Source organism: Cetorhinus maximus, chromosome 23, assembly GCF_964194155.1.
Source record: "Cetorhinus maximus chromosome 23, sCetMax3.hap1.1, whole genome shotgun sequence".
NCBI lineage: Eukaryota > Metazoa > Chordata > Chondrichthyes > Lamniformes > Cetorhinidae > Cetorhinus > Cetorhinus maximus.
The window spans coordinates 22434818-22444757 of record NC_135901.1 but is presented as its reverse complement, the minus strand read 5'-3'; the positions used below and the strand labels follow the sequence as shown (position 1 = coordinate 22444757).

Sequence of the window (9940 nt, the reverse complement as noted above, 5' to 3'; positions counted from 1 at the left end):
ATCAAGAATCTATCTACCCTCTGCCTTAAATATATTCAAAGACTCTGTCTCAACTGCCTTTTGAGGAAGAGAATTCCAAAGTCTCACAACCCTATGAGAGAAAAAATAATTCCTCATCTCTGACTTAAATGGGCGACCCCTTAAACAGTGGCCCCTAGTTCAAGATTCTCTCAGAAGAGAAAACATCCTTTCCACACCCACCTTGACAAGACCCCTCAATATCTTATGTGTTTCAATCAAATTGCCTCTTACCCTTCTAAACTCCAGCAGATACAAGCCTAGTCTGTCCAACCTTTCCTCATAAGACAACCCGCCCATTCCTGGTATTGATCAACTAAACCTTCACTGAACTGCTTCCAATGCATTTACATCTTTCCTTAAATAAGGACACCAAGATTACACATAGTACTCCAGATGTGGGCTCTGTATAACTGAAGCATAACCTCTCTACTCTTGTATTCAATTTCCCTTGCAATGAAAGATAACATTCTTTCAGCTTTACTAATTACTTGCTGTACCTGCACACTAACCTTTTGCGATTCATGCACTAGGACACCCAGATCCCTCTGAATCTCAGAGCTCTGCAATCTCTCACCATTTAAATAATATGCTTCTTTTTTATTCGTCCTGCCAACATGGACAATGTCACATTTTCCCACATTATACTCCATTTGCCAGATTTTTGCCCACTCACCTAACCTATTTGTATCCTTTTGTAGCCTCATGTCTTCTTCACAATTTATTTTCCTACCCATATGTCATCAAATTTAGCAATCACACCATTGGTTCCTTCATCCAAATCATTTATATAAATTATAAAGAGTTGAGGTCCCAGCACTCATCCTTGTGGCACACCACTCATCATATCCTGCTAATCAGAAAAAGACCCATTTATGTCTACTCTCTGCTTCCTGTTAGCTAGCTAATCTTCTATTCATGTCAATATGTTACTCCCAAACCATGAGATTTCATTTTCCGCAATAACCTTTAATGAGGCACCTTATCAAATGCCTTCTGGAAATATTGATACAGTACATCCACCAGTTCCCCTTTATCCACAGCACCTATTACTTCTTCAAAGAGCCCCAATAAATTGGTTAAGCATCATCTCCCTTTCACAAAACCTTGCTGACTCTGCCTGATTAAACTTGAAGTTATCTAAGTGCCCTGTAATAACACTTCTAACATTTTCCCTATGACAGATGTTAAGCTAACTGGCCTATAGTTTCCTGCTCTCTGTCTCCCTCCCTTTTTGAATAAAGGAGTTACATTTCCTATTTTCCTATCTGATTTTCCTATCCTTCCCCGAATCTAGCGAATTTTGGAAAATTAAAACCAATACATCAACTATCTCACTAGCCACTTCTTTTAAGACCCAAGGATGAAATCCTTCAGGACCTGGGGACTTGTCAGCCCACAGCTCCAACAATTTGCTCAGTACCGCTTCCCTGGTGATTGTAATTTTCTTGAGCTCCTTCCTCCCTTCCAATTCCTGATTTATAGCCATTCCTGGCATGTTACTTGTATCCACCATAGTGAAGACGATGCAAAATATCTGTTCAATTCATCTGCCATCTCCTTATTTTCCATTATTAACTTCCCAGATTCACTTTCTATAGGAGCAACCCTCACTTTGTTAACTCTTTTCATTTTTAAATATCAATATTTACTTTTACTATGTCTTTATATTTCTACCTCGCTTTCTCTCGTACTCGACTTTTTCTCTTTATTAATCTTTCAATCATTCTTTTCTTTTTTTAAATCCTATCCAGTCTTCTGAGCTGCCACCCATCTTTGCACAATTATATTTCAGCAGAAACAAACTCCAGCTGTCAGAATGAAAGAATTCAATCCTGAACAGGATTAACAGCAACAGTAACCACAGATTTCAATCCCCATAGTTACTTGTGAACTCGCTGATGTGTCAGCAGGGTGGATGACTGAGTGAATCCCTTCCCACACACGGAGCAGGTGAACGGCCTCTCCCCAGTGTGAACTCGTTGGTGTGTCAGCAGATCCTTTTTACTTTTAAATGTCTTCTCACACTCAGAACATTTAAAAGGTCTCTGATCAGTATGAACAAGTTGATGTGTCAGAAGGTGGGATGACCGAATGAAACCCTTTCCACACATGGAACATGTGAATGGCCTCTCGCCAGTGTGAACTCGCTGATGTGTCAACAGGTCAGACGAATTGGTGTATCCCTTCCCACACATGGAGCAGGTGAATGGCCTCTCCCCAGTATGAATTCGCTGGTGTGTCAGTAGTTTGGATGGCCGATTAAATCCCTTCCCACAGATAAAGCAGGTGTATGGACTTTCCCCAGTATGAATTCTCTGGTGATTCAGAAGTCTGGATAATCGATTAAATCCCTCTCCACACAAGGAACAGATGAACGGACTCTCCCTTGTGTGAATGCGCTGGTGCGTCAGTAGGTAGGATGACTGAGTGAATCCCTTCCCACACACGGAGCAGGTGAACGGCCTCTCTCCACTGTGAGTTTGCTGGTGCCTCAGAAAGTTTGATGAATGACCGATTGCCTTCCCACACACGGAGCAGATGACTGAACTCTGCTCAGTGTGAATGTGCTGGTGTCTCAGAAGGTTGGATGAACTAGTGAATCCCTTCCCACACATGGAGCAGGTAAACGGCCTCTCCCCAGTGTGGCTGCGTTGATGAATTTCCAGCTTTGATGGGGAACCAAATCCCTTCCCACAGTCCCCACATTTCCATGGTTTCTCCATGGTGCCGTTGTCCTTGTTGCTGTCCATGTTGGATGGTCAGTCCAAACCTCGTACACAATTTATCCCCGCTGTGAATGATTAAAAGTTTTTTCAGGCTGTACAGTTGGTTAAAACATTTCTCCTTCTACATTGAAGGTTCAATGATATCCAGCGCCTGATGTATTGAGTGAATCTGTCAGATTTTGACGTGATTTTTGGTTTGAGTTTCCTGTCAGCAAATCTTCCTGTTCACTTCCTTAAACTGCTGTAGTCCATGTGGTGTCGGCGCTGTTAGGAAGGGAGTTCCAGGATTTCGACCCAGCGACAATGAAGGAACGGCAATATATTCCCAAGTCTGACTTATGATGGAAAAAAGGTTATTGATAAAGCAGCTGAAGATGGTTGGGCCCAGGATACTGACCTGAGGAATTCCTGCAGCGATGTCCTGGGTTTGAGATAACAAAGAATAAAAAAAAATGAACTGATAAATATTAAATTGTGTTGTTGATTAAAGAGATACTCATTTAATTTTTCAGAGATGAATGATTCCCCAGGGGTTCACTCTGACTCTTCTGACTGACTGACTCAGGGTCCAGTCCTCAATCCCCCGCGATTGGTGACTGAATTCATTGCTCCCTTTGCTCCTCCGGCCTCTGAGCTCCTCTTGCTGTTGTTTCCCAGGACAGTCAATGCCCGCTCTCCAACATGACCCTGTCTGATGGAGTTCAGGGGCTCAGAGGAAGAAAAGAAAATGAGGCGGTGAATCTGAGTTGGGAAAAACAAGGAGAGAAACAGGATTCAATGGAGAAACTGAGCGGGAGGCGAGCGCAGCCTCAAGAACAGCGAGTGCGGCTCTCTAAGGCCGAATGAGAGCGGCCGGGCCCGGCGGTGGTCTCCCCGGGCTGGGGGACTGGGGGTCGGGGCTGCCCATTAAAGCGATGCTGCAGCGCCTCCCCCATCCTCGCCGCCGCTTCCCGGTTTCTTCTCCCGTTTCCACCGGGTCCGACTCACAACAAAGGAGCTGCCCAGAATGCCCCGCGGGTGGTCCTGGGGAGCATGCGCACTCTCAGCGCCTGGGGAAAGGAGCGAGTTGGATAGAGTGGTTTCTGGGGCGCGGGGGATTGTGGGAACTGCGCCTGCCATTAGTATAAGAATCAAACAATGGTTCCAACAGAGAAGGAGGACAATTGGCCGGTCTTATCTTCTAGCATCACTTAGTTGATCACACTCTCCCGCCTTTTCTCCATAACCCTGCAATTGATTATTGATACAGGGTCTGGGTTAATATAAACTGAGAAAGGGTCTAGTGGAGGGATGACTGAGACAGAGCCCAGGTTAATCTCAACTGAGACAGGGTCCAGTGCAGTGATTACTGATACAGCAGGAGCAGTAAAATAAACCAAGACCTGATCTAGTGCAGTAATGAAAAGGATGGTGCCTAGTGGAATATTAAGCAAGACATGGTCTGACTCTAGTGCAATAATAACTAAGATATATTGTGATATGGCCCACTGTAATGTAACAGACAGAGGGCCCAAATTACAGTGGCACAGTCGACTGCAGTAGCTGCTTTGACAGGGCCTAGTGTAGTGCAAATAGTGGGCTGGCCTTATGTGGCAATAACTGAGCCATGGTCAAGGTAAGTTAAAAGCAAAACAGGGCCGAGTGCATTATAAACAGGGACAGGGTCCAGTGTAGTAATCAGTAGTGTACTATAAACCAGGACAAGGTCTAGTACAGTTCAAAATAATATTAAGAAATATTTGCATTTATATAGCTCATTTCATGATCACCAAATGTGTCAAAACACTTTATACCTAATTAAGTACTTTCGAATTGTTAGTAATGTTACTAATACAGGGCCTTGTGTACTACAGGTAGATATAATTAGAGACATGGTCAAATAACTGAGACAGGGTCTAATGAAACATAAACAGAAACATGGTCTAGTTTGTAACTGAGACAGCATCAAGGGCACAAATAACAGGGTCATGTACAATATAAATAGAGACATGGTCAAGTCTGGTGATAATCAGAGAGGATCGACTGCAGTAATGTCTTGAATATAGCTTCAAATAGTAATCAACACCTATTCAGGCCCTAATCAGGCTTCAGGTGATTGACAGTTAACTGTCACACAGTCAGGTGAGTCAGCTACCTGAGCAACCTTTTAACTAGACTACTGAACTCAGAGAAATTAAAGAGAAAGACTTACCAGTTCAATTCCCACTGTGCAGCAAATTGCCAAGACCCACACTCACTCTGGCTGTGTCTCACTCAGGATGAGGTCTCTCCCCTGCTCGTGTGCTTCTAATAGTCCCTTTCTGAAATAGAGCTGAGGTGAGCTGAGATGACTCACACTAGTTAAGCTTCAAATAGTAATCAACACCTAATCAGGCAAGATTTGATCAGGGACAGTCAGCATGGCTTTGTCAGAGGGAAGTCATGCCTAACAGATTTGATTAAACTTATTGAGGAGATGACCAGGTGCGTAGATGAGGGTAGTGCAGTTTATGTAGTTTATATAGATTTCAGTAAAGCCTTTGACAAGGTCCCACATGGGACACTTATAAAGAAGGCAAATGCACACGGGATACAGGGTAATTTGATAAGGTGGATTCAACATTGGCTTAGTTGTAGGAGACAGAGGATGATGACAGAAGGTTGCTTTCGTGACTGGAAGCCAGTGTCGTACCACAGGGATCCGTGCTGGGTCCCCTATTATTCGTAATTTATAGAAACGACATAGATGAATACGTGGGGGGTAAGGTTAGTAAGTTTGCGGATGACACAAAGATGGGCCGGGTGATTAACAGTGAGGTTGAGTGTCTTGGGCCACAGGAAGATACAGACGGGATGGGCAGATAAGTAGCAGATGGAATTTAACCCTGAAAAGTGTGAGGTGAAATACTTTGGAAGGAGTAATTTAACAAGGAGGCCACAGCTGGAGTACTGTGTGCAGTTCTGGTCGCCACATTATAGGAAGGATGTGATTGCACCGGAGTGGGTGCAGAGGAGATTCACCAGGATGTTGCCTGGGATGAAACATTTAAGTTATGAAAAGAGGTTGGATAGACTTGGGTTGTTTTCGTTGGAGCAGAGAAGTCTGAGGAGCGACCTGATTCAGATGGACAAGATTATGAGGGGCATGGACAGGTAGATAGGGAGCATCTGTTCCCCTTAGTTGATGGGTCAGTCACAAGGGGTCATAAGTTCAAGGTGAGGGGCAGGAGGTTTAGGGGGGATGTGAGGAAAAGCTTTTTTACCCAGAGGGTGGTGACGGTCTGGAATGCACTGCCTGGGAGGGTGGTGGAGGCGGGTTGCATCACATCCTTTAAAAAGTACCTGCATGAGCACTTGGTACGTCATAACATTCAAGGCTATGGGGCAAGTGCTGGTAAATAGGATTAGATAGGTAGATCAGGTGTTTCTCACGTGTCGGTGCAGAGTCAACGGGTTGTAGGGCCTCTTCTGCACTGTGATTCTGATTCATATGTATTTCAGTAATCATCCTTGTAAATCTTCTCTGCTCCCTCTCCAGTGTCTCTCTATCCTTTTTTATAAAATGGTGACCAGATTTCACTCTTTATTCTCAGTGTGGTCTAACCAAGGTTTTAGACAGCTTTAGCAGAACCTCCCAACTTTCTAATTCCATTCCTTGCAAAATAAAACCTAGTACTTGGTTTTCTCTTTTTATGGCCTTGCTCTGATTGCTGTATTTATACTCGGAGATCTCTTTGTTCCTCTACCCCACCCAGACTCAGACCTTCCAAGTAATAAGCGACCTGCTTATTCTTCTGACCAAAATCTGCTACCTCACATTTATCTGTGTTCAATTTCATTTGCCCCATTCTCCCCACCTCTGATCTAATAAGTGCAGCTACACTGGAGATATTTATATTTAACTTGTTCACTACATTCGTGATGACTCTGCTCAAACCATAACCACAAGGAGATCGGTGCATTGCTCTGAGTGTGAGCACAAGGCTGTATCACTATCACACACAGATACCATTTCCTTGGTTCACATCGCCATACAAAGACCAGCTCTTTACACATCCCCTTTCTACACAATTGCAGCAGGATGGGAGGCTCATTAATATTCACCAACATTTCATAACAGCAAAGGTTCCACTGGGACAAAGGTTCAGGCATTTTCCATTACAGGAAAAACAGAGAAAAAAAAGACTTGCATTTATATAGCACCTTTCAGCACCTCAGGGTGTTCCAAAGTGCTTTACATTAGGGAAATCCTTTTGAAGTGCAGTCACTGTTGTAATTTAGGAAACACATCACAATCAATTTGCGCACAGCAAGCTCCCACACACAGCAACACAATAATGACCAGATCATCTGTGTTTGTCACTTTGGCTGAGGAATGAATATTGGCTGGGGCATTAGGAATGCTCTTCTTCAAAACAAAGGCCAGTGGATCTTTTACATCCACCCGAGGAGTCAGGTGGGGGCCTTGGTGTAATATTCTCAGTTGAAAGACAGCATCTCTGACAGTGAGGCCCTCCCTCAGTACTGCACTGGAGAGTCAACCTCAGTTTTTGTGCTGAGTGGCTGAAGTGGACTTGACCCCACAACCTTCTGCTTGAGAGATGAGAGTGTTATCCACTGAGCCACGGCTGACCCAGCAATACAGCCGCACACTGGCACCTTAACATTGTCTCATCAGCCACAGTGTTTCATTAAATACATTTACTGAGTGGATTTCAATTTAAGCCAGGTTTGCAGACGTGATGCTCCATTCACACATTGAAGGTGAGAGAGATGTTGTGGGATACACACCAAGTTCAGGAGCTGAAAGTGATTAACAGATTGAGTTTTGTGTTTAGTGATCCTGAGTGTCTTACAGATGCCTTCCTTGAATCCCAAGGCTAAGAAAGACAATCTGGAAGGTTTGGGGCGCTGGGACTTTTCCATGAGAGTAACTGAGGTAGGAGAACTTAAATACTCGAGAGGTAGAAAGGAGAAAAGGTTCAGTCCTGGAGGTAATTCTCAGCAGCAAAATCAAGAAAATCCAACTTTGCCGGTGACCTATGAACTCGCTGGTGTCTCAGTAGGTGGTGTGAACAAGTAAATCCCTTCCCACACTCGGAGCAGGTGAACGGCCTCTCCCCAGTGTGAATTCGCTGGTGTGTCAGCAGGGTGCCTGAGTGAGCAAATCCCTTCCCACAATCGGAGCACGTGAACGGCCTCTCCCCAGTGTGAATTCGCTGGTGTAAAGTGAGTTGAGATGACTTCCTGAACCCAGTCCTGCAGTGAGAGCACCTGAACGGTCTTTTCTCAGTGTGAACGCGTTGATGGTACATCAGTTCTCCAGAGGTTTTATAGCACTTCCCGCAGTCAGAGCATTTAAAAGGTCTCTCCTCGGTATGAATGCGCTGGTGTCTCAGCAGGTGGGATGACTGAGTGAATCTCTTCCCACACTCAGAGCAGAGGAACGTCCTCTCCCCACTGTGAACTCGCTGGTGTCTCAGCAGGTTGGCTAACAGAGTGAATCCCTTCCCACACTCAGAGCAGGTGAATGGCCTCTCCCCAGTGTGAGTGCGTTGGTGTCTCACTAGATCAGATGACCGAATGAATCTCTTCCCACACTCGGCGCAGAGGAATGACCTCTCCCCAGAGTGAGTACGCTGGTGTTTCACCAGATCAGATGAATGCGCAAATGTCTTCCCACACTCAGAGCAGAGGAATGGCCTCTCCCCAGTGTGAATATGCTGGTGTCTCAGCAGGTCATTGCTTCTTGTAAAGGTCTTCTCACATTCAGAACATTTAAAAGTTCTCTTATCAGAGTGAACACGTTGGTGTTCAGTGTATTGGGAGGATTCAGGAACTCTCTTGTCATATGCGGAATAGATGAACAGCCTCTCCCCAGTGTGACCTCGCTGGTGTCTCACCAGGTGGGATGACCGTGTGAATCCCTGCCCGCACTCAGAGCAGGTGAACGGTCTCTCCCCTGTGTGAATTCGCTGGTGTGTCAGAAGGTGGAATGATCGAGTAAATGTCTTCCCACAGTCAGAGCAGGTGAACGGCCTCTCCCCGGTGTGAACCCGTTGGTGTGCCAGAAGGTTGGATGACCGAGTGAATCCATTCCCACACACGGAGCAGATGAAGGGTCTCTCCCCATTGTGAACACCCTCGTGCTTCAGAAGTTGGACTGAATGGGTGAAGCTCTCCCCACACACAGAGCAAGTGAATGGCCTGTCGCTGGTGTGAGTCCGCTGGTGTCTCAACAGTTCACTGTGTCTTTTAAAGGTCTTCTCACACTCTGAGCATTTAAAAGGTCTCTTATCGGAGTGAACCAATTGGTGCTCAGTGTAATGGGAGGACTGAGCAAATCTCTTCCCACACTGGGAGCAGCTGAACGGCCTGTCCTTGGTGTGAACTTGCTGGTGCTCAGTGAGATGCACTGACTCGCTGAACGACTCCCCACAGTGAGAGCAGCTGAACGGCCTCTCGTGTGTGTGAAGGAGCTGGTGCTCCGCGAGGCGGGAGGACAGCCTGAACCTCTTCCCGCAGTGGGAGCAGCTGAATGGTCTCTCATCAGTGTGAACTTGCTGGTGTTGGACCAGTTCCTCAGAGGTTTCAAGGCTTTTCCCAGAGTCAGAGCATTGAAGAGGCTCCTCATCAATGTGATTGAGCTGGTGTGCCAGCAGGTTGGATGAACACATGAATTTCTTCCCACACACGGAGCAGGTGAACAGCCTCTCACTGTTGTGAGCTCGCTGTCGTGTCAGCATGTTAACCAGCTGTATCAATCCCTTCACACAGGAGGAGCAGGTGAACAGCCTCTCACTGGTTTCCAACTGAGACGGTCAATTAAATCCTTCAGATATACAAATCTTCAGATCCAGATGAATTGAGAGACTGTCAGATTTTGATGTAAAGTTTGATTTACTTTTCCTGACTGCAAATCTTCCTCTTCTTTTTTCTGTAAAATAAGTTTACAAAGAATTACATGGAACATACATTACATAAACAGGCTAATTGGTCTATCTAGTCTGTCTTGGAGTTTCTACTCCACAGGAGTCTCCTCCATTCTGCCGACCTCATTTCAGCCTTTCAGTTTATCTTTCGAATCCCTTTCTTCTCTTGTTCTCATCTAGTTTACTTTTGAAAGCATCTAAGGGATTTGTCTCAACCACTTCCTGTAGTAGAGTTCCACATTCTAACAACTGTCTGAGGACGGAAATATCTCCCGTTTTCCT

The 9940-nt window shown here is 45.3% G+C and overlaps 1 protein-coding gene across 1 annotated transcript; it reads right to left on the bottom strand.

The window, feature by feature from the left end:
- Window positions 1-709: 709 nt before the first annotated feature.
- On the bottom strand, window positions 710-9743 carry LOC144697430 (uncharacterized). The gene is made up of 2 exons (XM_078569407.1): window positions 7767-9743; window positions 710-2493 (listed from the first exon to the last, which is right to left on the bottom strand). Exons 1-2 carry the CDS (start codon window positions 9470-9472, stop codon window positions 1902-1904), a joined length of 2298 nt encoding a protein of 765 aa, XP_078425533.1. The 5' UTR covers window positions 9473-9743; the 3' UTR covers window positions 710-1901.
- Between the last annotated feature and the right edge of the window lie 197 nt (window positions 9744-9940).

Excerpts from the sequence above, each read along its gene's own strand:
- LOC144697430 (XM_078569407.1), bottom strand. The coding sequence starts at position 9,472 with ATGCTGACACGACAGCGAGCTCACAACAGTGAGAGGCTGTTCACCTGC. Across the intron at positions 2,494-7,766 it reads AGACACCAGCGAGTTCATAG|TGGAGAGAGGCCGTTCACCT; the intron begins GTCACCGGCAAA and ends GCAAACTCACAG.